A 24,103-nucleotide genomic window follows, 5' to 3' on the forward strand; every position below is an offset into this window, starting at 1 on the left:
CAGAAGAATGTTGGCTTCCCACTGACTGTGTATTATTTGCCCTTGACAAGATAAGCTCTGGAGAGAGTTCACCACCAGCTGGTGAAATGCCCTTGAGAGCTTTCTCCCCCTCTGGTACAGGCTGGCACCGACTCCTCCTACTTGAGAGTCTGATTCTGACTGATCACCTGAAACACCTTCTTCCAACCCAGGAGGAGCAGGGCTAGACATGACAGTCAGAAACTCTTGATAATCTACTACAAATGAACCAGAGAGCAATCAGTAGAATATGATCTACCTTCTGACCAACCTTGGCATATATACATGCATGCACATGCACACACAGCACTGAAGCGGTTCTTTCCAAAAAGCTCCTCCATTCCTCGAGTGGTGTGGGAAGCATCCCTGGGAAAGCAGTAAGCCACTCTGTAATGTAAGATCCAGCTCTTTGAAATCATTCCATGGAATCTGGGCTATGCCAGAAGTGCCAAAGTATTAGATATTCCGAAACTAAATCTCAAACTGATGTTACGTCTATGGTAAAATCAATGATCCTACACATGTTGGTTTTCATTTTATATTGTAATTGTAAACTTTTAAACTTGTAGATTGTATTTTATCATGTTTCATTTCATGGGTTTAATTGTTGTGAGTTTTCGCTATTGAACAGTGTAGAAATGTAATAAATAAATAATTGGATTAGATCTGAAAGATAGAATTGATTTAAATCAAAAGAATGAATCACGCAAAGCTTTAATCACAAATTAAAATGAGATGGATAGGGAATATTATTTGAAAACTTCTAGCTTTGGAGGGGGGAAGGGAGGAAATGGGGCATTATTTAGGAAGGACATGTAAAGAAGTGCAAACTCCACAAGCTGTTCGCAGTACACATCACAGAAAAACAGACTTTGGAGACCTACCAATGGAGGCTCTGAACGGATAATGATGGAAACAATTTATTAGGCTCAAGCTGTTTAGGGACTTGTCAGCGGCACAATATTTTTATGATACAAAAAGGGACAATAAACAGTACAATTTGTATCCTGAGTCCCCCCAAATCCCTCAACTAGAGAAACCCAAATTAGATGTAAAGGGAGTTGAAATGCTACTTGAGAATTATGTACATTTTGTGCATGAGCATAAATTTCATTTCCATAATTCATTTTGGTTTTAGTATTGGAGTTTTTCCTAATTTGGAATATTTTCACAATAATTAAGATGATGAAGTGTGACTATAGGTCAATACAGGATAAGGAGCAGGCACAGCAGTAGAGACCCAGGGGCCAAAATACACGGGAGAATGAAGTGTGCAGAAACATTGGCCATGGCTAGACCAAGCGATATCCTGGTGATCACCCCAGGATCCTCCCTGTGCATCCACATGACGCACAGGGGATCCCAGGGACAGGGAGGGATGGTCCCTCCCTTGGCCCTGGATATCACCCTAGCCTTTTAGCCCACTTTTTCTGCAGTCTCAAGATGATCGTCACAGGTTGTCCCGGCTCCTTGCAAGTAACCATGAGGAGCCAGGAAAAAGAACTCACCGTTGTGTTCAAGTGCTCGTGCACTCCTTTAAAAAAAAAAATCCAAAATGATGGCTGCGGTGTTGCACACTGCATGTAGATGAGGGCGATCATAAAATCTCGCAATCATAAAATCGCAACATTGTTGCCCTCCAACCCCTGCATTTAGCCATGGCCATTGTTATCCAATCCTGAGCAACCCAAATCTGTTTTAATGTCTGAGCCTTCAAGGACAGCCCTTAAAAGTCCTATTTTCTTCAACAATAAGAACTAGAAACTTAAATAAAAGTTTGATAGTCTTTAGAAGTCAAATCCACATCAGAAATGAAGATATTGTGCGGAGCACATTAGATATGCAGAACATCAACACCTAGTCATAAGGTGTAGTCATAAAAAAAAAACTCCTTTGCAGAAGCATTAAGCTAAGTGCATTAGATGAGTCTCCTAGAATATGTTAATTGAACCGAGTCTACCAGTGGCCTAAAGACATTAAAAATATACACCCACTTAAATTAATTACTGTGGTATAGTAATGAGATTCTCTAAAGAGCAGAACAGTGCAGAACAGATGCATGCATAAAACAAAACCCTTCTCTCTGTATTAATCAGTGTGAACTCCCATGGCAGAGCCATAATCTTCAGAGGTACTGACGACAGTTCATAAGGGCAAACATTTCCAATGAAACAGTTGTGCTTCCTCTTAATTTAACTGGGCAAAATTATGCACCTAGCAGTTGATTCAAGCACTCCCAGGGCTAGAGGAAGCGACCACTATAGCCACTCTTAGGATACTCATGCCGAGAACTTCTGCCAAAGGCTTCCTAAACCTTTCAAACAAGATTCCACCAGAGATTTCTTCTCTTTCGGTGAAGAGACTGCAGTTAATTAGGTATTGGGGATCTTAATTCTCTGCTCACACCATTTTTCATACTTCTAACTTCACTTTCAACTATGTATTGTGTGTGTGTCTGTGTGTGTGTCCATTAATCTGTATGAGAAGTGAATACCGACAAGATAAGTGTGCAAGAAGGAATTTATGTTGCCATGATTGCAAATTACCTGGGTAATACCTGGCCAGGCCAGTTGCACTGCCAAAGACTTGCCATAGCAATGTTTGATCTTCCTCTCTGTTCCTTTTGAAGACTTCATCTAAGGCTGCTGTCCAGTTCAGTTCATTCAATACGATTGTAGCTGCAAAAAAATGAGAAAATTTTTAGAATGAGAAAGACTTGGTTACATATACCAAAACAATGCTACAATAATCTGGATGCTTAGGTACTTTAGTGGGACTGTTTCAATGTTTTCTTTTCTTGTTCTTCTTTTTAAACACTTTGTTTGTCCTGTATCACTTGTTGCTAAAGTTCTACGGTTTTGTTAACCCTACAACAGACCGCGGGTTATCTGAGAACTGTTTAATCCTCTCACAACCAATGGTAGCTGGGTTCAGATCCAGCAGCAATTCCTAGCCAGAGGTTAAATATGCAAAATGCACTGTGGCTCACCATGGGTTAAACGATACACAGTGGGCTGTATTGATTGTGCAAAGCAGATAACTCTCTCACTGCCTCAAAATGCCTCATCAACAGTGTCATTGCTATAGCCAAGGGGCAAGGAGGAGGAAACAGGGACATATCTTCTTAGGTCTATCCAGTAACCATTGGCATAACCCCACCTGAAGTCAGACCCATGATGGAATGACCAAGACATATTGTGCTTTTACATATATTGCATCCCACATTTCCAAACAAAAATGTTCAAAAGGGCTACAAACGTAAACTTATTTTAAACTGTGTTACAGAAATGTATCACCGTACTGTAGTAACTTTTACTGAGTGTACAAACTCATTGAATACATTTCATCCGAAGAGAGGACGGTTGTTCAGAGAGCCAAAGGGGCAATGAGGCCTAAAGTGCAATGAGGGAGCAGCTTATATTCTCACATGTATTTCAACCAACCAAGACGTGCTGCTTCGTTTGAGGGAGCCCCGGACAAGTTGCTTTCCTGCCCTGTCAGTCCAGTTGTTGTTTTTTTAACCTGGAGGAAGAATGTGAGATGTTCCTCCTTCTCTGGGGGTACTGAGTCTTCCTCCTCTTTTACCAGTGCCAACTCACTGGTAAAAGGAAGCACCATGGCAGCTCACTGGTCCAATGGGTTTGGTTGATAATTATGTTGCTGATTTTGGCTAAACTTTGAGTAGCTGCATCTGAACCAATCAGACACTGGCTTTGGGTAGAGGTCATGGCCAAGAAGGGTACAGGAGTGGGAAAGGGGCAGCCTTTTTTCTGTCCCCGGGTCTACATTAGCCATGTCCCTCCCTCCGAAAGACTTTTGATCCAAAGATTAGATCAAATGCTGCAACTCAAAGATAAGCCAATAGTACCCATCAGCCAGAATGGCATGCCTTGAGGCTTCAGCCTCAACCAGTTGGCTGCCACAACACTTCCTTTGACCAGGGAGCCATCACTGGTAAAAGAGGAGGAGCGGCTGCCACTTCCTGCCATCATTGGCTGGGGACATTTGGGGCCATCCCCAGACCACAAGGCCAAGCCCTGATGCAACCCGTTTAGCTGTAGGTCTCTAATCTTATTCCTATCTCATCTTATCTTTGGTGGGGCTCCCCAGACCTCACATCCTATTCACACAGACAGCTAAATCAGAGAATGTAACTATGGCCTCAATGATCATAGCATATTCATGTACGAAAGTGTAAAGCAGGACCATAGATTATGTTTAGAGTCAACTGCAACAGTTAACAGAGGTCCCCTTTTCTGGGGAGATGCTAAATTAATAAACCAGCTTCCACAGGGATTGAGGGAAAAGACGGAGGAGGAGAAGATAGCATTAAATTGTAACATTAGAATTGTAAAGCTGAGTTGGGACCAAAATCCAAGAGTGTGCTCATTACTGTAAGTTAACAGTGTTTTCATGTTTATGGATGTGATCGTTTGCAGAGAGATCAGCTGTGTGTGCATTAATATTCATGAGCTGGGCCAGCTTCAGAATTAACTTGAAATACAAGAACATTTATATTCATAAGCATGATCAGATAAACACTAAGTGGCCAAAGAAATAGAATTTAAGATTCCTAAAACTGACCCTGGCCAATTCTTGGTCTATTCACACAAAAAATAATATTAGAGAGTGCAACACATAATTTTTTTAAAGAATAAATAGATTTAGGGGTGCTATAGGACCATGCCCCAAAATGAACATTGATGCATTAATAAACAATTGTGGGGGGGGGGGACAATGAAACTTAATTTTGATGCTAATAAATAGCTATTCCTTTCATTCTGCTTTAATCAGTCATAAATGCATCCCTAATACCCCAAAATAACTCACTCCTGCTAGGCAACAGCTGGCATTCAGTTAATTGGAACAGAACAAGGTTTTATTTGTCAGATGGAGCATTATCACTTTTTCTTTGTCTCTTCTGATGGTGTTTCGAAGCTGGAGGTAAACAGGTTGCAAAGCTGGCAAACTATACATTCATTAACAAAGGATTAAAGAAAAGGGGGGGCTGGGAAAGGTAAACATGCATGCAAAAAATGTTTGGGGGGGTTTCAATTACAAATTCACCAAACAGCCGCCTTCAGAATATGCCATCATTTATTCATAAGAGCTCTTGGTTCGCATTTATATGGGATCCACAAGTAATTCAAATTGGAGCAAACTCTTAGCTCTCAGACAAGGCTGTAGCTGTAGCATCATAATACAAAGGTTTATACCTTTAGCGACATTCCAAGGCCTTGCTAATATGGAAGTTAGTGCAGGTAAAAAACTAGAAATTAATATCTAACTATTACAAGTAATTCCGGTTTATCTTTTGGATACTAAATATATGAAGGAAAAGTTCATTTTTAAGGATAAACCAAACTTTTAAAACATTGATTTCTGGAAAGGGTCTTATTGTAATTTTGAGGGAAGTGTTATTTGGAGTATTGACATCCTTCTGGGCTACAGCCTCTTTAAAATGAATAAAATAAAAGTTTCATCTCTCTAGCATGCAACCCACAAATATGTAGATGTATAACTCCTCTAGGCTTATCTTTGTACAATACTTTCATTCGATTTTTATTTCTAAAGTTCTGGATTCTATTGAGATGATGTTCACTTTTTAAAAAAATGGTTAATGGAGTTCGAAAATGTCATGGTAAGCGTTGATTGTCCCTAATCACCTGCACCCCAGAGTCCAGCTATTAGGGAGACACACACACACACACACACGGATCAATAAAGAACCTTTCCCTCCCTCAAAATCAGCATGTTAAAGAGCTCAAATATATTTCGATCAGTCTTTTTAACAGTCTGAGTGTTAGAATTTGTCAGACTACAAACAGAATGCTGTTAAACCTTGACAACAGAACAACCAATAGAAACATGCCACCACACAGTTAAGAATCATACACCACATCAAGTCCCTCTCTGCCTTGATTCTATGAGATAACTTGCACACTACAAGGACCATCTTTGAACAGAAAACAATGGAATTCAGGGCATACCCTATAGTGAATGTATCAATTTTTGACCAACTCCTCTTCATTTTAATAATTGCACAAAAGGAAAATGTTACTTTGATCTATGATAAGAATGATAAGAATGCATTCACTTACTACATCAAAAAGAGAAATGAATTTCCATAAAAAAGTCATCTATTTATCCTAGATACACATAGTTTTGTACAATTATCAGTATTAATGAGCCAGTTAAGATTCACGTCAATTAGGAAAACAGCCCATTTAAGATTCTAAGAGCACAATCCTATGCATGTTTAGAAACAAACAAAAAAAAAATTCCAGTATGCCCCAGCTGTACATAGGATTCCACCCTAACAAATTTATCATGGCTGACTAAATTTCATAGACTAGTGCATATTTTGTCAAATGCATGAGGAAATATTATGCCATAATAAATGTTGTTACCCTTTTTCAGTGCTACAAAACTCTTTGTATGCTGTAGCTGGGAAATCTCACACAGTTCCAACCCTTCCAAATTCTCTCTCTCTCTCTCTTTCATACACCCACGCACCCACCATTTCATCACTCAGTTGGAACAGAAAAATCTACCCAGTGCCTGTTTACACTTCCCTGTGCCTGTTTGCATTCTCCTTCCCTCTTTATTGTTTACTACAACTTATTAGATTGTAAGCCTATGCGGCAGGGTCTTGCTATTTACTGTGTTATCTGTACAGCACCATGTACACTGATGGTGCTATATAAATAAATAAATAATAATAATAATAATAATAATAATAATAATAATAATAACATTAAATGTTTATAGCAGAACAGAGCATGTTGACATACATTCATTTTTTGTGTATGATTTTTTTTAGTTTAGAATATATATATATATATATAATAAAGTAACACTAACAACTTAAAAGTTAACAGTCTGAGATCAATTTATTTATTTATTTGTTTTTACACATTATTGACATGTCAGAGGATATGTTAAGAAGGATATGATGAACCTTCAAATTAAAGGAATGTTTTCCTTTTAGTCATGTGGGTACATCTTGTGCTGTTTTGTATCAGTCATTGTTCCATATTCTGCCATGTACCTATGGCTGCAGTCACCTTGAGTCTGTTTACAAAGAAGAGCCAGTGTGGTGTAGTGGCTAAGGTGTTGGACTGGGAGCCAGGAGATCCAGGTTCTAGTCCCCACTCGGCCATGGAAACCCACTGAGTGACTTTGGGCCAGTCCCAGACTCTCAGCCCAACCTACCTCACTGAGGCCATGGCTAGACCAGGCCTATATCCCAGGATTGTACTGGGATCATCCCTGTGCTGTCAAATGACACACAGGGGATCCCGGGAGCAGGCAGGGACGACCCCTCCATTTGCCTGAGATAATCCTTAGGTCTAGCTAAGGCCTAAGTTGTTGTTGTGAGGATAAAATTGAGAAGAGGAGGATTATGTACACAGCCTTGGGTTCCTTGGAAGAAAAAAGGTGGAATAAAAGGTGGAATAAATAAATAAGTAAATATCATTTAGCGAAGAAAGAGTTAATCTTTTTTCTGTTTCTTTGCCAGTCAGAATAGATGTGTTCACTTTTCAGCTATGGCCACAAACCAATGGTCCAATGATACCATCTGAATCCTTCCACTGTCTTAACCTGTGAATGCTAGTTTTGACCAGATGTTTTCTCAAATATTTTCTTCCAAAATGTCACCGTAACTGAACAGTCTCACCACATGTGGAAGTATGTGCTCCTTTGCTCACATTCTCTCCAGCAACTAGATCGATAGGTGTCAACTTACGTTTGATCATACTCTTAAACACAATTGAGGGTGCAATCCTGTGCATCTTGAGACAGAAATAAGTCCTACAACTCCTAACATGGTGGGCTGGGATGCTGGTAGTTGTAGGACTTATTTCTGTCTCAAGGTGCATAGGATTGCACCATAAATCATTTTGATCATATTAGCTTGTTTACTGGTATACCATTAGCAATATTAATTTTTTGAGAATCAGTTTTGTACATTCTCCAGTTATACATAGCATACTTAGAAATTACTGCTTCTCCTAAAAACTGTATCATCATCATCATTATCATCATCATCATTTTCTTGCTCATGGCGGTTTTTCTAGATGGACATGGCAGACTTTGCCAGGTCATGCTGTCTTTTACTGATTCAAGAATTTCCTGACTATTGAATATGTATTAAGTATGACTGCTTTCTGAACGTTGGTATGGATGTATTTTGGTAGGCCCAGTTCCTGAAGGTTTTCTGTATAGTTTTTTGATTTGATAACGGTGACTGATATTATTATTATTATTATTATTATTATTATTATTATTATTATTATTATTATCCTGTAACAGTGAAATGTTAGGGTGACACAGCAAAACTACTGAAATTGACATTCTGTCCCCTCATTGCACAGGATTTTGATTTATAATTGGTAGGAAAAACAGCTTCTAGAGAACTTAAATAAAACATTAGTTCCATATACTGAGAAGAGAAGGCTTTTCATTTATGGCACTAGTTTTGCTACCTGGATTGACAATCAGCAAGCAAAGACCTCTGAGCTTATGACTTAATGACCATTATCCTTTTCTACTAATTCCACCAAAATGCTATAATTTTTACTTGTTGTGTGGAGGTGTCTCTATTGTACATAAGAGTCAGATGACTTGACAACCCCAAGATTCAATTTCCACTTAGAAATGTAATCAATAAAACACCACATTGTGGCTTTTTCTTAAAACAGAGCTAAAAGAAAACATACTTTTGATGATTTATTCAATGCATTGCTCCCTTGGCTGCGTAGAAAGATTCACATTTATTTGAAAAGCCTAGCAGCTATTTACTATCTCAGAAAAGATGTCACATTTGGCTCCCTAATGAAGCAACTCAGCTATACCAGAGGGAAGAGAAAGGATCTCTTCTGCCATTCATGTATATATATTTTTAAAAAGGGACTACATTGTAGTGCAATGGGAGGTATTGTGTTTTCATCATATATTTAGGGAGGCTGGCTCATTGTTTTTTTCCCCAGGTATATTAATGTGTTACAGTTGTCAAAATGAATGTGCTGTACATTTCTAGATATATCTGTAGCTATATATGCATATCTCTATATAGGTATATTATATGAAGAGTGCATAGAGGATGAAAATACAGTTAATAATGAATATGGTATAGAAGCCAGGCTGTTTATAAAAATAAGTCTGCCATCTAGATTTGTATTACTTGAACAGCTCACCATGTCACCTAACTTTTGAAATTTATCAAACTTCCCAAAGCAGTTTCTGATATGGCAAAGCTAGTCAAAACCTCTACTAGGCTACTACGCATGCCTGTGAGCATGCCTAAATGAGATCTTTGAATTTAGACTAGATAAAATTTGCTTTACAAAAACATTGCCCAAATCCCTAATTCACTAATGAAATTTGTGTGTGCTTCTTCGCATCATTTAGTGTTGGATTGTTAGTAAAATGTTGACCTGGTTCACATATAATCTTAATCCATGGTTCATTTAACCCATGGATTATCTCTATCCAGGGTTTGTCTAGCAGACACTTCTCAATACCTGGGTTGTTTCTCTTCCCCTCCCCCTGCTTTCTTCCTGTATGCCAAATGCCTTTGTAGCACTGTAGTACTGGCATGTAGAGCAGCTAGGATTTTTTTTACCAATCTTGGCCAATACCTCTGTAGTCTGGTGAACCCTGGGTTCAGGCATAATGGTAATCCATTGTTTAAACAACCCAGAGTTCACAACCTAACAACAAACCAGGTTTTTTCTTTCGGGGTTGTTTGTGGTTAACAAACCATTTTTTCCTCATGGCTGGGTTTGCACAGCAGCCTAGAATTCAACAACCCCATGGGTAGGTATGTGTGAACCCAGCCACTGGGCCAGTTCACATGACACAACTGTCCACTGAGAGTCAAGGAGCTATGGTGCATCCTGGCCACCATATAAATATGTAACCCCAACTGCCGGATTGTCTTGTTGTAATATTGTATGAGCCTGGCCGGTGAGAGTTATTTGAGGGCAAAACACCCTACAATGGAATGTGAGTTAATTGTTCAACCCTAAAATAACCCCCACAGTCCAGATTCGCACCACATGACAACCCTGGTTGCATATTCATAATGATGGCCTGCATATGCCACAGCTCCTTGAGGGTAAATCAGTCCTTGGTAGGCTGTTGGGTTGTGCAAACCAGGCATTATCTCTTTGAAAGAGTGGGGATTTCAGGCAATACACACACATTCAAGGCATTATGAAATAAGATCACACAAATTGTTTTAACTGAATCAAAACTGTTCAAAGATTCTCAGAATCTGAGCATTATTTTGCAGAGCTGTTACCCCAATAGTTCTTGGCTCTGTTCAGTTCACCATGCCATCACATGGGTAAAATGTTCTTTGAATGTGTAAGCTAAGAAGCTGCTCTAGGACTGTTCTTTAACTGCTTGGAACCTTCACTTGCCCTCACTTAATAAGCAGGAGAGGAGGAAAAGGGCAAGAGATAGTTGTTTCTTGCCTGCTTGATCATGTTTGTGGAAACTACTGTCAACCTGGAAGGAACTACTGTAGACTCCCTGGAGAGCTAAAGAAGAGAGGGAATGGGGCTGGCTATGGTGAGGTCCTCACTGCCTTTCTCTGGATCCAACATTTAACACAAAAGCTCTGCCTTAGGAACAACTAGGTGCCATGCTGCCATCAGCTGTATATGTATATGGCCCTACATTCAAGTATGAGATCTTTGTATGTATGAGTAACTATAAGCAGGACAGCAGTCTTGGTTGGAAACAGCTTGAAGGGCACAAAAATTGAGTGCACAGTCTTTCTTGTGCTCTGTCAAGGAAATTAATTAAATTGCCACACCACACAATGCGAACAGATTGGTTGAACCACTACTTGAAGCCTGGAAAAACAAAACCATTCAAAAAACTCAGGAGAGATGTTTTTTAAGAAAATAAAAAAGGCCACTCTCAGCTCGAACAGTTACTAAAATCTAAGGAGATCCATAAAGCTTTTCCACAGCAGAGTGCATTCAGCCACTATTACGTTTAATTTCAAAAAAGCTTTTTTGGGACATCAGTTCTAAAGAAATATATATTTTAGTCCTCAAAAGCATGTTCTATAAGCACCTTGACTGCATTTTTTACCTCAGTGACAATGAGAGCACCTTAGTGCTCATTCAGACATTAGCCGGGGACCACAAGGGCATGAAGTTGTGGCCGTGTGATTTGAAGGTTTGTCAACCATGTCAGAGAATTCACACACACAACAATGAGGGGTTTTCATGGCATGGATGACAATAATCCAAGCCACAGTGGTACTTCACTCTAGCAGATAGTTGTGCTGTTAGGCATGAACATGTTTTGTAAATAAAATAAAATAAATAGGTACATAAATAAGCTGATTGCTATCTGCAATTATTCAATGATCTCTGCACATAAAGTATTTGATACATTGCAGCCATGGCTCTATTAATCTGATATCATTCAAATGCTACAAGGATGCAGCTTGAGAAATGTATCCTATAGTATCTGACAGCATGTACCATATCAAGTTGTTAAAGGAAAAGATTAGCAACTGCCTCAGCAATAACATTTGCATCTACAGACTGATGACATAAACAGTGAAACTAATTTGTGTTGAATTTCTGATCTATCCTCACTCCTGGGCTTGCGGTGTGTAACACTAATTCTACTAGGAAAATAAAGCCAATTTTTGTATCTGTTAAAATACTATAATAAGGAAGCCAAGACAGACATTAAAAGACAACTTTCAACATGCTTCCAGAAAACATGTCAGTATCCCACAAGAGACCCGGGTTGCCAGACATGCAATCCAAACATTTTGGTCCTCAAAGCAGGGCTACGTGACAGGATTGGGGTGCAGAAACTTACACATCACATGTAAAGCACGTGATGTAAGTCGTGTCATGCACGGCTTCAGCTTCTGCTTGTAGCAAATGATAATAATTTGTTCATTTAAATATATACATCCCACCTATTAAAAATCAAGTTCAAGGTGGCTTGCAAATAAGGGTCTGTATCAGGACAGAAATTTAAAATATCAATAATACCTCACTTTTATTTAGGGTTAACTCAGCCATCTTTACATCAGGGGTGCAGAATCTCTTTTGTGTGGGCCCAAAATCCAACTATGTCAACATATTTTAGCTTAAGGCTCTTTCTGCCAGTAACTAAACCTTAGGAAAACATGTTAACCTTTTAGAATGGGAGGAGTTGAAAAAGCTGGGAAATGACTGGCCATTGGGGGAAACTGGGTAGGCCCAGGGGGAAGGACGTAGCTGCCTGGGAAACCTTGGAAGGGCAGATTAAGACTGGATCTGCTCTGCTAATGCCTCTACCTTACAACAACCCTATAAGGTAGGTCGGCGGTATTATCTGCATCTTGCAGATGGGAGGCTCTTGCAGTTGAGTCTACGGCAGAGATGGGATTTCAGCCTGGGCTTCAGTTGCAAGAAATGAGTGAAGAACGCATATGTCTATATAAGCCCCTTTGCCCCATTAAACGGACAGGAAAATGTTTCTGAGTATCATCATGCTTGCTGTTCCAAAATGTGCATCACTTAACTTCTGTCGAAGAGCCTTGCAGGGAAAGGCAAGACTGAAGAACATCATGAGCATAATACTCTCAGGGAAACTCCATCCCGAAATGGGTAAATATACTGAATCATCTCTAGGCAAAGCGACAGAGAGAACACAGCATATGCTCCCAGCACAGGATTAAAAATATCACTTCTGCAATACAGAGGCACTGGTTCAGTCTAGGTCCCCGCCTCCCTCTTCCTCCCCAATACACATCCTAAATTCTCATGGCAGAGTGAAGAGAAACAGCAGCAATTCTCTTTTCCCCCCCCCTGGGTAGGATCTAGTCATGGCTCTACTCCAGGCTTGTACTAGACGTGGCTATTTTTAGTTGCTGATGATCCTGGCTCATGCCTCGTACTGTCAGAGGAGGCAGACTATTAGGTATAAAGCCATGGACTCAAAGGCAAAAACTTATAGGTCTTTAACAAAACAAAACCTGAGTAGCAGAATTTACCCATCTAGCAGACTTGAGAGGTGGGGGGGGGGGATTTCAATTGTTATTATCATACAGTACCCCCAAAACAGCCAGACGGCCCATTTCTATTATACAGCTGCATCACTTATTAGTATAAAATTAAATGTGATGAGTGAGCAGGACATGAAAAAGAAGCCAACCTCGTCCTGCATAATTAGAATACTGGATGTATTCTCACCAGCATCACAGTAGTAAAAACAGGGAGCTCCATCTGGCTCTTAGAAATATAGACTATTTCCTGTTTACACTGGTTTATGTTAACCTCATAGGCAACAGAGCAAGCCAGCCCTTGGGAAATAGTTTTCATATTAAACTATGATTTGTCAAATATTTTTTTCCCTCCTGAAATTTTCAAGAACCAGAGTTTGCCTTGAACTAGCCCTGTTTTAGCAAGCAAGTCTGCCAACTTCTCTGTAAAAAACAGCAACCCCAAAAACAGTTCCACGGATTATAGAGCAATTATGTTTTAGCTTGTGCGCACCAGTGTTACAATTGCACTTTCCCACAGCAAACACATAAAGTAAGAATGGGAGGTGTGTATTATTCAGTACCTCTAAACATGCACCTTGGAGCTTAAATCCAGTGAGGATTCCTGGAAGCATATAGATGTAGGTTTAAAGATGCACATTTGGGTATTAGAGAAATTGGAGAAATATAAAAGATTAAATTTATCTTGGTTTGGGAGAATAGCTTTAATAAAAATGAAGATATTAGCTAAAATTAATTTTGTGTTTAGGATGTTACCAATAAAAATATCAGAAACCGAGATAAAAAGTTGGCAAAATATTATTAATAAATATTGTAATGGAGAAAAGAGGGCAAGGGTGAATAAAAATAATTGGTATCTAAGCCAAAAAAAGGGTGGATTGGGTCTCCCAAATATAAAATTATACTACGTAGCAAATAGATTAAGACACATTGTAGAAGCAATTATAGGAGCAGGAGATTTATATTGGATGGAAGAAAAAACTATAAGTAATGTAGAGATGAATTTGGATAATGTTTTCTTTAAAGATGGAGGGAGAAAGTGGGTTGGAAGTATAGATAATCCACTCTTGAGGACTCAATGGGAAATTTGGAGTAAATTTAAAGGGAAGTTGCTTCCGAGCAACTCTCCCTTAGCACCGATAATAATGTTAAAGAATTTCCCAGAGGATCTAAAGGGTAGATTATATAAAATATTAAAAGAGAAAAATAAAATAAAATTAAAGGATTGGTTAAGAGATATAAAAACAAGAGAGGATATGGAAAATTTGTTAAAGGAGAAAAAATTATCTTGGTTAGAATATGGTCAATTAGAACAATGGAATAAAAAGTGGATTAAAGATAATAGAATGTGTAGAAAGATGACGAAGTTTGAAGAATTAGTAGTAAATAAGGAGAAAGGGAAAGGAGGTAGTATAGTTTTAAAAGGATTAATGAGTGAAATATATAAATTATTGTTAGAGAAGGAGTTTAGAGAAAATACAGAGAAAATGGTTTGGGAATCAGATTTGAAGATACAAATAGGGCGACAGAGCTGGGAGGGACTATGGAAACAAAGAGTGTTGAGAAGTTTATCAGTGAGAATAAAGGAGAATTATTTTAAAATTTTATGGAGGTGGTACCTAACCCCAGTTAGATTGAATAAGATAAACGATCAGCATTCAGCAAATTGTTGGAGAGGTTGTGGGGAAAAAGGAACGTATTTACATATGTGGTGGCAATGCAAATATGTAAAAAGATTATGGATGATGGCGTTTTCAGAAATTGAAGAAATAGTGGGAATGAAAATAGAACAAACACCAAAGATTGCATTGCTGTCACTATTTGAAGATATAAAGTGTGGAAAAGGAACTATAGAGCTGATATCGAGTTTGCTGGTTGCAGCACGATTGATGGTAGCTAGGAACTGGAAGGTTCAAGGGGAATATTCTATAGAAGAATGGTATAAAGAAGTATGGGATATAGCCATGAATGATAAATTGACATGTAATATTAAATGGAGAAAAGGCGTAACTAAAATAAACGAGTTTGAAGGAATCTGGAAACAGTTCCTAATATTTGTGTTTATTAAGGGAAGTGGGAAACCGCCAGCAGAAGAAACGATTAGATTTTGGACTCAGGAATGATCCCGAGGTGGGGGGTGCACTTTTATGTTAAGAATGATGATGTTGTAGTATGTAGTAAGGTATATGTAATAGTTATTTAACATATGTACTCAACATTTATTCAATATGTATGCAGCAGTTGTTTGATGTTTTTCTGTTTTTTTCTGTTATCATTATTATTATGGTAATGTTTTATGTATGTTTATATAGGTAGAAAATAAATAAAAATTATTATAAAAAAAAAAAGATGCACATCTGTTATGTGTATGTTAGCCACCAGAAGCACCCATGGCAAACACGAATGGTGCATAACATGTGGTGCTGCTTTGAGTATGTACGAAAAGACTTCCCTTCTCAAGAACGCTTTGTCATTCTTTTTAAATAGACAGAAGGATGCAGCATTTCTCCCTTCTGAGAATAGACATTTCAAAAATACAATCGCTTCTGTTCATCTGCAACATGTGAGTTTAAAATGAGGAGTAATTCTAAGAGTGAATTCCCTTGGATACATATTGAACAACTGCACCTTTGGGCAGGAACCTGTATGTTGATGGTCCCAGGTTCAGTTTTTGGCATTTCCACTTAAAGGGCAGCAGGTTGCAGTACTGAGGAAAGCCTCTGATTGAGGCTCAGAAGAGCCACTGAATACTAGAAGAGACAAGATGAGGCTACATGGACCAATAGCTTCATTGGCTGCCAGTCAATCCAGACCCGATTCAAAGTGCTGGTATTAATGTTCAAAGCTCTAAATGGTTTGGGGCCAGTCTATCTGAAGGAATGCCTCCTCCATGAGCCACTGCGAAAGGAAGTGAGGCCGGTGAATACCAGGAGGAGGGCCTTCTCTGCTGTGGCACCCCAGCTGTGGAATGAGCTCCCTAAAGAGGTTTGCCTGGCACCTAATCTATACTCTTTTAGATGCCAGGTGAAGACCTTTTTATTCTCTCAGCATTTTAACAGTCCAGCAACTTAATTTTAACTTTGCTGTTCTAAATTCCATGCTGGCAGTTGTAACCCAACACGTCTGGAAGGCACCAGTCTGCATCATCAGCCTTTTGTCCAACCAGGAGTTACTGTCCGAGGTGTGCGTGGAGAGGTGTCAAAACTGGCTCAAGAATGTACAGCACCATGTACATTGATGGTGCTATATAAATAAATAAATAAATAAATAAATAATAATGAGATCTTATCAGTTTCTGGAATGTAGTCCTTTACACATATTCAAGAAGGTAGTTAGCCAGGAAGGAACATCTAAGCCTTGTTCAGGCCTCTAGCTTGAAGAGGATGCACTGGCACAAGTAAGGAGCATGGAGCTGGGCATGCTGGCCCTCCCCGCTAAGTCCCATGTATGCCAGCCCACCCCCCACCCCTGGTCTCTGGCCTGGACATGCTGAGAGCCTTTGATTGCATGAAGACTTGCAGTGAACATGAGTTGAGTCCTTCTTCAGGCTGGCTTGCTCAGCACAGAGAGGGCAGGCGGGAGCTGAGGGGCCGGCGGAGAACATGCAGAGATGTAGGCATCAGGGCATACTCTGTGCAATGCCTGGTCCTTCAGCTGTAATCACCTAACACAACAACATCACCTAACATGACAAAACAGAATTTATATCATTTAATTAAATATTAAAGCTACACATAATAGCCCATATGCAGTGTGAATTATCCGTAGCAGACCTGAGCAGGATCTACACTACTGCTTCAAAGCGTTTTATAACAGTTTTGACAACTGTTGGAGCCCAGGACACACTCCATATACAGTTGTCAAAATGGTTACAAAGCACTTTAAAGCAGTAGTGTAGATCCGGCCACATAGTCACCCATCTCGCTGCAGGCCAAAGCCTTTCCAGCTGAGCAATTGTGACATGGCATGCTAGCTGCCACACAGCTATAAATTGAGTTTTTAAAATTATTTTTTATTTGTTTATTTTCGCCCTCTATCAGAGTCCTGTTCTGATATAAGCTGTCCCCTCTTGCTGGGAGGGGGCGGGGAGACTTTTCTGAGTGCGCATTGAATCTGCATCACCCTAATTTCTCTCCTGTAGCTGGAGTCTTGGAATAAAGTTTCTACTGACTTGAACCCTAAAGTGTAACTGTTTTTCCATGAAAGCAGGATGTACACATCCATACAGACATGAGTTGGAATACTGATCAACTGACCACAGTCAAATATCCCATCAGGGACACCCTCTGCCAGTGGCAATCATCATCATTATTATATAGTGGTATATCTGATAGCAATGCAAGAATGATGGCCATTTGGGGTCAAGGTGCATGTGCATACACCCATCATTTAAACCTTATTCATGTGATTCATGTAAAGCACGTATAGGACACTCATGTGTCAAAGCAAGAGTGGGGCCATGATGCTGGTCTGACATCAGACATCATACTAGCACCACCCTCTGACATCTGTATGTTAATTCAGTCCTGTTTAACTTCAGAACCTACACCAGTTGGATTCTAGACACCCCAGTGGGTAACCAAGCTACAGGCAAACATCGCCAAAGACTAGAATGTAAACTGAAATATTTGCCTGTTTGGTCTTAGCTTGGTTACTTACCGGGATGTCTAAAATTCAATTGGTGGAGGTTTTGAAGTTAAACAGAATTAACACTGCACACAGACATCTGCAAAGGAATCTCTAGGTGTGAGCAGTTGTTTACACATAGGGGCTCCATGCAATTCAGAACTCCTCATCCTGACTGGGGTAGAGCCCCCATGCAGGAGAAGCCATTTATGCATAGGGGTTCCATGTAGATGTTGGAGGGCAGAAGAAACCAAGGGGTGTAACCAAATAATGTGTGAACGGGCTTTAGGTACCCAGGTTCCTGGAACTCTCTACAGAGACCTTCTGGTAGGAGCTGGTCTGCAGTCTTCTAGAAAATAGTTGTTTTGTAATTATTATGATTATATGTGTCCTTCGTTAGTGGCCTAATGGATTAATGATATCATTTGGACAATACTGAACACGAATTCATCAATTGCCCAACCCTACATATGAGTTGGCTGCCTGCAGCCTTATCACATAGTGACAGGCACAGACAGGACTGGAGTTTTTCCATATCAGAGCAAACTAGAAATGAGGGGGAGGACAGAGAGCAGATTGGAAAATTTGTCCCATGCCAAATAGCTGAATGCAACAGATGACCAGTTCCCCACATAGCTGAATTTTCCCTGAACTGAATTTGCAAGTAATCACATGGTAAACACTTGCCTGAATCAGCTTTGAGAGGCAACACTGACAATTAACAGAGGAAAGGTGGTAAAGCATCTATGCAAAATACTGTAACATTATAATCACCACAACAACAATTCTGACCACCCCATAAAGAAGAGACAATTTCCCATTCTAAATCCCAGAATAGGTCAACTAGAGCCTAATCTATACCTGCCATCTTTCCCGGGGTGATCATGAGGTCGTCCCTCCATATCTACTGTAAATGATGCACAGCTAATCCCGGGGTGAATCAGGGACAAGCACTCAGTTCTTCCGAGATAGCTGGGACTGCTTGGGTCCCATTTTTTCCACCATCTCAGGACCATCCCAAGCTCTGCAGGCAGTGTGGCTCTCTCTCCCAGGCTCCTCCCTCTTCCCCACAAATAGCAGGGCTCAGGAAACAGGCGCTGAGCTGTGCGGGAGGAGTCTGTGGGCATCAGGATTGAGGGGAAGAGCATTTTCACCATCTTTGGGATGGCGCTCAGCGTCTTCCAGCACCATTTGTTGTGTGTATGTTTTTAAAAATCTCACCTTTGCGCAAGATCACGGCATGCAATTGCGCAAAGGTGTCCTCTTTTTAAAAATAAAAAATGGCACCCCGAAATGTCCCTCTTTATTTCTTGGACAACTCGCTGGCATGTGGCCCCTGAGGGACAATCCCGGAAGTGGAAAACTCTGTGATTATCTCCCCCCCCTTCCCCAAAGGGCTGCAGTTGTAGAATCATAGAATAGTAGAGTTGGAAGGGGCCTATAAGACCATCGAGTCCAACCGCCTGCTCAATGCAGGAATCCACCCTAAAGTGGATGTAGATCAGCCCTTAGTAAGAATCAACAGAAACTTTATTCATCAGAATATGTAAAGCTAGTCAAGCTGAAAAATCTCTTTCTGATTATCTGCTTTCAGGATCTTGATTTTAACAAACAAAATCCCCAATAGGAAAATCGGATAAATCACAAGAGTACAGAAAATATCAATATGTGCAAGTTTGATCACCTAAGGAAGGCTTAAACGCATGAAAAGGTGGAAGGTTTCTAGTGATTTTAACAAACAAAATCCCCAGTAGGAAAACTGGATAAATCACAAGAGTACAGAAAATATCAATATGTGTAAGTTTGATCACCTAAGGAAGACCTGAGGGCATGAAAAGGTGGAAGGTTTCTAGTGCACATTAACTACAGCTGAGGAATTCAATCCAAGAAAAGAGGCAAATTGCTATCGCAATCTAGTTACCAAAGTGGATGCACCTGATAAGGACGGATATGCACAACCTCTTCCAAGGCCACGATGTGCAAATGAGAAAGCATGACTAGAGCATGATTGGGCCCTAGGTTCACAATACTCATATGACCGGAATACTCCGATCAAGCAATTTTGCCTGTGCCAATTTCAAACACGTGCAGATTTTTTTTTTCATATTGCTCCAGACCTTTTAACAGCCCTCCATTTTCTTGCCAGCAGGCATCACATTTGTTTCATATCGATCTCCTATAAACAGGAAGCTTTTCCTTGTCACTTTCCATTGCTTCCCATTTTAAATTCATCTTTACCAAGCAAAGAGCTTACGCTTTCTTTGTCAGGTTCTATCAAATCTCTCCTCACATTGACATTGTTCAAGTAAAGACATCTCAAGTTCATTTCCACATGTCACATGCATTGCCTTGGGTACTTTTGAGTGAGGCAATCTGCAAATGTTTGATCGTTACACATTTACGTATTGATGGCTTCGATCACCACTAAACCATTTCAAGATTTCAGCCTTTCCATAACTAACAACTCAGCTTCCCCAAACTTGCATTCCTCATCTCCAACAATAGGCAACAGTAAACCCTAAAGGTGTTTTGAATCAACCGCTGAGAGCTGGTGTAGCATAGTCACTAAGGCTGCAATCCTACACCTCCTAGCCTGGAATTAAGACCTATTAAACTCAATGGGATTTACTTCCTAGATATGTATGGGAAATTGCAATTAGTCTGAAAAGGGACCACGAGATGACTAACTGGAACTGGGTGTTTTAATCATGCCAGTGCTTTATCATCTGTTTGGCCTCCCACTCCATGACCAATTTAACACGTTGTTTAACTTTTAAGGCCCATAATGGTTCCGCATAATCTTACCTAAAAGATGGCCTTCTTCTGTATATTCCTAGCCAGACCTTAACACCCTTTTCAGAGGCCGTACTCTGAGGAGGAGAGTGGCTACTAAGGAGAAGGCCTTCTTAGTGGTGGCACCCTGGCTATGGAATTCTCTCCACAAGAGCATGCCCAGTACCTTGTTTATTGTCTTGGTGTAGACTTTTCTACCTGTTCTATAACCTGATCACCAGCTCATTTCAGATGACATAATCTGCCTTTTGTCCAGCTACAACACACTATGTGGCTGTAAGAAAAGGTAGGAGCTGCCAGGTTGGCATTCTGGACCATTGGCCATGCTGATGGAAACTGAAGTCCAAAACATCTGGAGGGCATCAGGCTGGACTAGTTCAAGGAGAAACCACTTGTAACTACAAGTCTCTGGAAAAGTATTAAACAATTTCCTGGGCTGAATACCAGAATTTTGCCTAGGCTTTGGTCAGGAACTGAATTTCAAGACAATATCAAGAAACATGAAATAACCAGTGTATAAAACAGTTGGTTTAACACCAAGATTGAATACTTTTTTTGTTTCCTAGCAAGTCAAAAGTGTAGGCTAAAATGCAAGCTATTTGCATTTGTATAAGGCTAGGCCAAGGGTGGGGGTTCCATGTCTTGCCCTCCCTTAGTCTAAAGAAAAAGGCCACCTCCTCATTCAATGGCTATAACAACTTCAAAGAGAAAGAGGACAACTTGGACAGTTCTTTCAAATGAGTCCAAACTACTATGGCATGAAAAGCTTGGATTTAAGTCAGGGGACAGAGCCTCTTTCAGCCCAAGGGCAGAATTCCATTTCAAACAAGCTTTCAGGAGCCACATTCCAGTGGTGGCAGGGCCAAAGGCCAGAGAGGCAGGGTCAAAGGACAAAAAATACCAACGTATTTAAGCTCCTAACTAAGGCTTAGGAGGGGCATTTCAACCTTTTTGAATGGGGGGGGCATACAAAGGCTAGGAAGCCACTCGTTGTGGGGAAAGGGAGTGGGACTAAGGGAAGGTTCTTTCTGGCCCTCAGGAAACTCAAGAGGGCTGCACTGGGACCTTCAAAGGGCTGGATTTGGCCTCCAGGCCTGAGGTTCTGCACCCCTGATTTAAATGGTGCCACCTAATCACAAGCAAATTTTCAAATTCTTTATGAATTTTAGTATTCCGCATCCAAACATGGGATTCCGATATAAATGCTTAGGCTACCATCAATTAAAACGCATTGGGCTTTTTAGAGTATCACAATGCCGGTGAGAATTGGATAAATGTTCATTTTTCAGTACTGCTCTGAGGCTTTGCCTCTGCTTCTTGTTAAAAGTTTAGCCAGCCTTCTATTGTCAAAACTGCAGCTTATCTTATTCAAAGCAAGCACTAAACTTAATCTTGTTTGCAGGTGCGCTCCACAGAACTGACATGTTAGTTAATGCCCTGTATGCTTCATCTGATCCATCCACAGTGGTGACTGAAAACATTAATTTTTATACAGAAGCCAGCACCGGAGAGGCTATTCGGCTGACAATCTGCCAAGAAAAGTACACACAAATTTCATTTGCTTTTATTACTACTTGGCTGCTATCGCAAGCCTAACAGGAGAACTTATAAACGCTACTGTGATTTGTAGTTTGTTCCCAATTAACACTTGTTCATGTTAGTTTTCTAATGGAGATTTATTTATTTATTATTTAAAACATTTGTATCTGGCCCTATATCACTAGGATCTCAGGGCAGCAGACAGATAAAATCATACGATATAAAACAATAAATATCCACAGCTAAAAACAAATTAAACCATTAATCAAGTTAAAACCAATCTATCATTTAAAAGCAGTCAAAACAATTAAACAGTTGAAACAATATGCAAGCCAGGTGAATTTAAACATTAAAGGCTTTCTTAAAAAGCCATGTTTTTACTTGGCACCAGTCGGGCCTCCAAGGCGAGGACCTTCCACAATCGGGGTGCCACCACAGAGAAAGCCCTCTCCCATGTCCCACCATAGTGTATGTGTTGTGTTGGTGGGATGCGGAGGAGGGTTCCCCCAAGAGATCTCAAGTCTCAGGCAGGCAGAACATCTGAAATACATACACACACACACACACACACACACACACACACACACCAACAACAACACCTTCCCACCCCCACCCCAGCATTATTATTATTATTATTATTATTATTATTTATTTATTTATTTATTTATATAGCACCATCAATGTACATGGTGCTGTACAGAGTAAAACAGTAAATAGCAAGGCCCTGCCGCATAGGCTTACAATCTAATAAAATCATAGTAAAACAATAAGGAGGGGAAGAGAATGCCAACAGGCACAGGGTAGGGTAAGCAGGTACAGGGTAGGGTAAAACTAACAGTATAAAGTCCGCACAACATCATGTTTTAAAAGCTTTAGGAAAAAGAAAAGTTTTTAGTTGAGCTTTAAAAGCTGCGATTGAACTTGTAGTTCTCAAATGTTCTGGAAGAGCGTTCCAGGCGTAAGGGGCAGCCGAAGAAAATGGATGAAGCCGAGCAAGGGAAGTAGAGGCCCTTGGGCAGGCGAGAAACATGGCATCAGAGGAGCGAAGAGCACGAGCGGGGCAATAGTGTGAGATGAGAGAGGAGAGATAGGAAGGAGCTAGACTGTGAAAAGCTTTGAAGGTTAACAGGAGAAGTTTATATTGGATTCTGAAGTGAATTGGAAGCCAATGAAGAGATTTCAGAAGCGGAGTAACATCGTCAGAGCGGCGAGCCAAGAAGATGATCTTTGCGGCAGAGTGGTGAACAGAAACCAACGGACTGATGTGAGAAGAAGGAAGGCCAGAGAGAAGAAGGTTGCAGTAGTCCAACCGTGAAATAACCAACGCATGAACAAGCGTCTTGGCAGAAGAGACAGACAAAAATGATCGAATCCTGGCAATATTATACAGGAAAAAACGACAAGATTTAGCTACTGCCTCAATATGAGGAATAAAGGAGAGCGAGGAGTCAAATATAAAGCCAAGGCTACGAGCTTCCTTGACCGGAGTAAGCGTAACATCATTGACAGTAAGAAAGAATGAGAGATGAGGAGAAGGTTTAGGAGGAAAAACAAGCAATTCAGTCTTTGCCATATTAAGTTTCAAACGACGATGAAGCAGCCAAGCTGAGATATCTGAAAGACATGCCGAGATACGATCGTGAACATCAGGAGAAAGTTCCGGAGATGACAGATATAGTTGTGTATCATCGGCGTACAGATGATATTGGAGGCCATGAGATTGAATAAGCTTGCCCAAGGGCAACATGTATAAGGAAAACAACAACGGGCCAAGCACTGAGCCTTGCGGAACCCCTACTGAAAGGGGAAAGGAGGAAGACGAGCTGCCATTAGCCAACACGCTGAAGGAGCGACCCGCTAGATAGGAGGCAAACCAGTTATAGACAGAGCCACAAAATCCAAGGTCATGAAGGGAATCTAAGAGAAGATCATGATCAACCGTGTCAAAGGCTGCAGTTAGATCAAGGAGAATAAGAACGGAATAATGGCCTTTAGACTTGGCAGTAAGGAGATCATTGGTGATCTTAGTAAGGGCTGTTTCGGTGGAATGCAGAGGGCGGAATCCAGATTGAAAAGCATGTGTGTAGAATTTTA

The 24,103-nt window shown here is 40.3% G+C and overlaps 1 protein-coding gene across 2 annotated transcripts in view; it reads right to left on the reverse strand.

Annotated features, from left to right (window-relative positions):
- Nucleotides 1-24,103, reverse strand: part of CACNA2D1 (calcium voltage-gated channel auxiliary subunit alpha2delta 1) — a 488,318-nt gene that overhangs the window by 146,098 nt on the left and 318,117 nt on the right. For both annotated transcript variants that reach the window (XM_063134222.1, XM_063134221.1), the window contains exon 7: nt 2,565-2,696. In XM_063134222.1, the coding sequence (XP_062990292.1) occupies nt 2,565-2,696 (132 nt within the window). The remainder of the gene's footprint in view (nt 1-2,564; nt 2,697-24,103) is intronic.

This window comes from Elgaria multicarinata, chromosome 9 (genome assembly GCF_023053635.1).
Source record: "Elgaria multicarinata webbii isolate HBS135686 ecotype San Diego chromosome 9, rElgMul1.1.pri, whole genome shotgun sequence".
NCBI classification, from domain to species: Eukaryota; Metazoa; Chordata; class Lepidosauria; order Squamata; family Anguidae; genus Elgaria; species Elgaria multicarinata.